The following is a 3,670-nucleotide window of genomic DNA, read 5'->3' on the forward strand; positions in this document are numbered from 1 at the left end:
TTGGTTTTGATAACCTTTTTCTTTTTTTTTTTTTACTTATTATTATTTTTTAATTTATTTATTTTTTATATATAAAAATTATTTATATTTGATAATCAAAATTATTGGTAATTTAGATTGTATAAAAATAGATAAATGAAAATATATTTATACTATTTTTAAATGTTTTTTTTTTTTTTTAAATTTCCATATAAAGTATACTAATATGTGTTTATTATTAAATTGCTTTGAAATAATATGATTACTAGTAGTAATGTTATGTGTGTATTTGTGGGGTGGGTGTGGGGTGAAAGAGGAAGAAATATTTGTAGGGGTATCTTTTGTTTGTTTTATTAGGTAAATGTGTGAGAGTGTTTTTGTGACTATTTTTTAGAAGGATTTTAATATTGGGGAAAATAGTAGTAAAATTTAAATTTTATAATTAAATAAATTTAAATTGAACTTTTTTAATATTGTTGTAAATATTATGTATTGGACACTACAATTTTTTAGATTGTATTTATATTATTAGATTATTGTTTGTATAAAAATAAACGCTATTCTTTATACTATAATTTTATCTGTAATTGTGTGAAATTAATATTTTTAAATTTTTTGGGTAACAAATTTTTTGGATATTTTATTAAATAATTATTATTATTTTATTATTATTTTATATTATAAATTTGTTTTTTTTGAATATCATTTGAAATATAATTAAAATTTATTTATATATGTGTTTATGAATAAAAAAAAAAAAGAATATGATCGTTGTTTTTAAATTGAAAAAAATTATAAAAAATTAAAAAAAAATTAATGGAATTTACCAATAAAAAAAAAAAAATTAAAAAAGATATTTTTTTATTAAAAAAAAACAAATTTTGAAATTAACTGAAATTAATCAAAAAAATTGTTTTATAAATATAAATTATTTATATTTATAATTTACATATATAGTAAGTATATATATAAAACTTAATTTCAAAACCAATTTTAAACAAACAAAAAAAAAAAATAAAAAAAAAATAAAAATAAAAAAAAAAAAAAAAAAAAAATATTAAAACAAAATTATTTTTATAAAAATTTTTAAAAAATTTTTTATTTATTTTTTTTCGTTATTTTATTTATATTTAAAAAATGGAAAATATCGAAAACAATGAAATAAATAAAGATAATAACATTGAAAATAATATAGATGATAAAGATGAAAATAGTAATAGTGATAATTTAAATAATAATACAGAAAATAATAATACAGAAAATGATAGTGATAATTTAAATAATAATAATAATAATAATAATAAAAGAAAATTATCAACATTATATACAGATGATAAAGAGAATCCAATTAAAAAAGTTTATTTAAGATATCATCAAGATAAAAGTAATTTGGTTACAGTTGAAGATCCAAATAATGTTGAAGATAGTTTTACAATTAATAAGAAATTTATTCAAGAGGATGGAAGTATTTTATCAAAAAGTCAGTATAAGAAAAAGATTGAAGATTTTAATAGAAAGAAAAAGATTGAAAATAGAAAAGCAAAAAAACAACAAAAACGTGAAGATACTCATAAAAAGAATGAAGTTGATGGTAATATTACAAAAGAGTTATTAGGCGAAACCAATTTTTATTATAAAGATTCACTCAGACATATTGAGCCTTATCAATTTACATTTAAAGTTTTTGCAAAAGAAAGATGGTTTGGCCAAACAGTTTTAGATATGTTTACAACAGAGTTTTCAACCAATTCAAGAGATGTTTATTTAAGAAAGATTAAAAGAGGTTTAATTAAAGTCAATGATAAGATGGTTTCACCAGATTTCAAAATCAAATTGAACGATATTATTTTACATAGTGTTCATAGACATGAACCACCAGTAACTGGTGATAAAATTAAAATTGTGGCAATGGACGATCAAGTTGTAGTTATAGATAAACCATCATCAATTCCAGTTCATCCATGTGGAAGATTCCGTCATAACTGTGTATTATTTATATTGGCCGCAGAACATGGCATTAACGAATTATATGGTGTCCATCGTTTAGATCGTTTAACTTCAGGTTTATTAATGTTGGCTCGTACTCCAGATGCTGCTAAAAAGAGGGCTTCACAAATTCAATCTGGTGATGTATCAAAACAATATTTTGCAAAAGTGGTTGGTAAATTCCCAATAGGTACAGATTTACCTGATGGTACAGTCATTGTTAATCAACCAATTGTAATTCAAAATATGCGTTTAGGTATAAACCATGTAGGTGAAGGTGGTAAACCTTCTGTTACCCATTTCAAATTATACTCTTATGACGAAAAATCAAATCAATCAATTGTTTTATGCTCCCCAAAAACTGGTAGAACCCATCAAATTAGAGTACACTTAAAATGGTTAGGTTACCCAATCACAAATGATCCATTATATAATAATGACTTTAGAGATTCTTTTAAAGCTTTAACAAGTGATGGCACAAGTTATTTATTTGATGAAGAAAATGAAGATAAAGAAAATAAAGAAAATAAAGAAAATAAAAACAATGGTGAAATAATTTCAAATGTAACAAAAGAAGAATTGGAATTTATAGATGATGCATCAGTACCAATTAAATGTAATGACTGTTCAATAGTATGGTCCGATAATAAAAAATTTTCATTTGGTATTTATTTACATGCTTTATCTTATGAATCCTCAAATTGGTCTTATAAAACTGATTTGCCAGAATGGGTTAAAGATGTATCAAATTAATAAATAAAATGTAACTTTATTATTATTTAAATTTTAATAAATAAAAAAACTGTAACTTTATTATTACCCATTTTTTTATAAATATTTTTTTCTTTTTTTTTTCTAAAATTTTTTTTTTTTTTTTCAAATTATTTTTATATTTTATAAATTAATTAAAACTTTGGTATATTAAAAAAAACTATGGATAATCAAATTTGTTTTAATATTATATTAATTGGTGATCATTCTTATAGGAAAAAGTACATTAGTAAGAAGATACACACAAGAAAAATATTTCCCAGAAGAACAATGGATTGGTGTTGAATTTAGAGTTAAAATTGATAATATTAAAATTGAGGATAACCAAGATGAAATTAGAATAAAACAAAAAATATTTGATTTTAATGGTGCATGTAGATTTATACAAATGACAAAAGAAAGTTTTTATAAAAATGCAAATGGTTTTATTTTATGTTTTAGTAATTCAAATAGAGATTCATATAATCATTTAATAGATTGGATTAATGATATTAATACATATTATGAATATTCAGAAAAAACAAATTTTAAAAAACCAACAATTTTAATTATAGGTTTAAAATCTGATGAACCGTCTCAAGTTGAACCTGAAGAGCTTATAAAATTTTGTGAATCATTATCAATACCATTCATAAACTCAGTTTCATCAAAAAATAATATAAATGTAGAAAATGTATTTAAAACAATATCAATTTTAATTTATAAAAATGGTTCTTTTAATATAAATAATAATAATAACAATAATACTAAAAATAATAATTGTTTATCTAAAATTTTTAAAGTTTTTAAATAATTATATTTTCTTTTTTTTTTTTTTATATATCTATAAAAAAAAAGAAATATAAATAAATATAAATAAATAAATTTTTATTTCCCCCCCCCTTATCTTCCTATAAAAAGAATAATCATTGTTATTATTATTATTATTATTATT

At 20.0% G+C, this 3,670-nt stretch overlaps 2 protein-coding genes across 2 annotated transcripts; both read left to right on the forward strand.

Annotated features, from left to right (window-relative positions):
• Positions 1-1,116: 1,116 nt before the first annotated feature.
• DICPUDRAFT_160487 (uncharacterized protein) lies at positions 1,117-2,718 on the forward strand (the record flags this gene model as incomplete). The annotated part of the gene is made up of 1 exon (XM_003295187.1): positions 1,117-2,718. The coding sequence occupies one exon, from the start codon at positions 1,117-1,119 to the stop codon at positions 2,716-2,718; it is 1,602 nt and encodes a 533-aa protein (XP_003295235.1).
• Positions 2,719-2,898: 180 nt separating this feature from the next.
• On the forward strand, positions 2,899-3,529 carry DICPUDRAFT_160488 (uncharacterized protein; the record flags this gene model as incomplete). Its single annotated transcript, XM_003295188.1, has 2 exons — positions 2,899-2,965; positions 3,000-3,529. 2 exons carry the CDS (start codon positions 2,899-2,901, stop codon positions 3,527-3,529), a joined length of 597 nt encoding a protein of 198 aa, XP_003295236.1.
• Between the last annotated feature and the right edge of the window lie 141 nt (positions 3,530-3,670).

This window comes from Dictyostelium purpureum, assembly GCF_000190715.1.
Source record: "Dictyostelium purpureum unplaced genomic scaffold DICPUscaffold_806, whole genome shotgun sequence".
NCBI lineage: Eukaryota > Evosea > Eumycetozoa > Dictyosteliales > Dictyosteliaceae > Dictyostelium > Dictyostelium purpureum.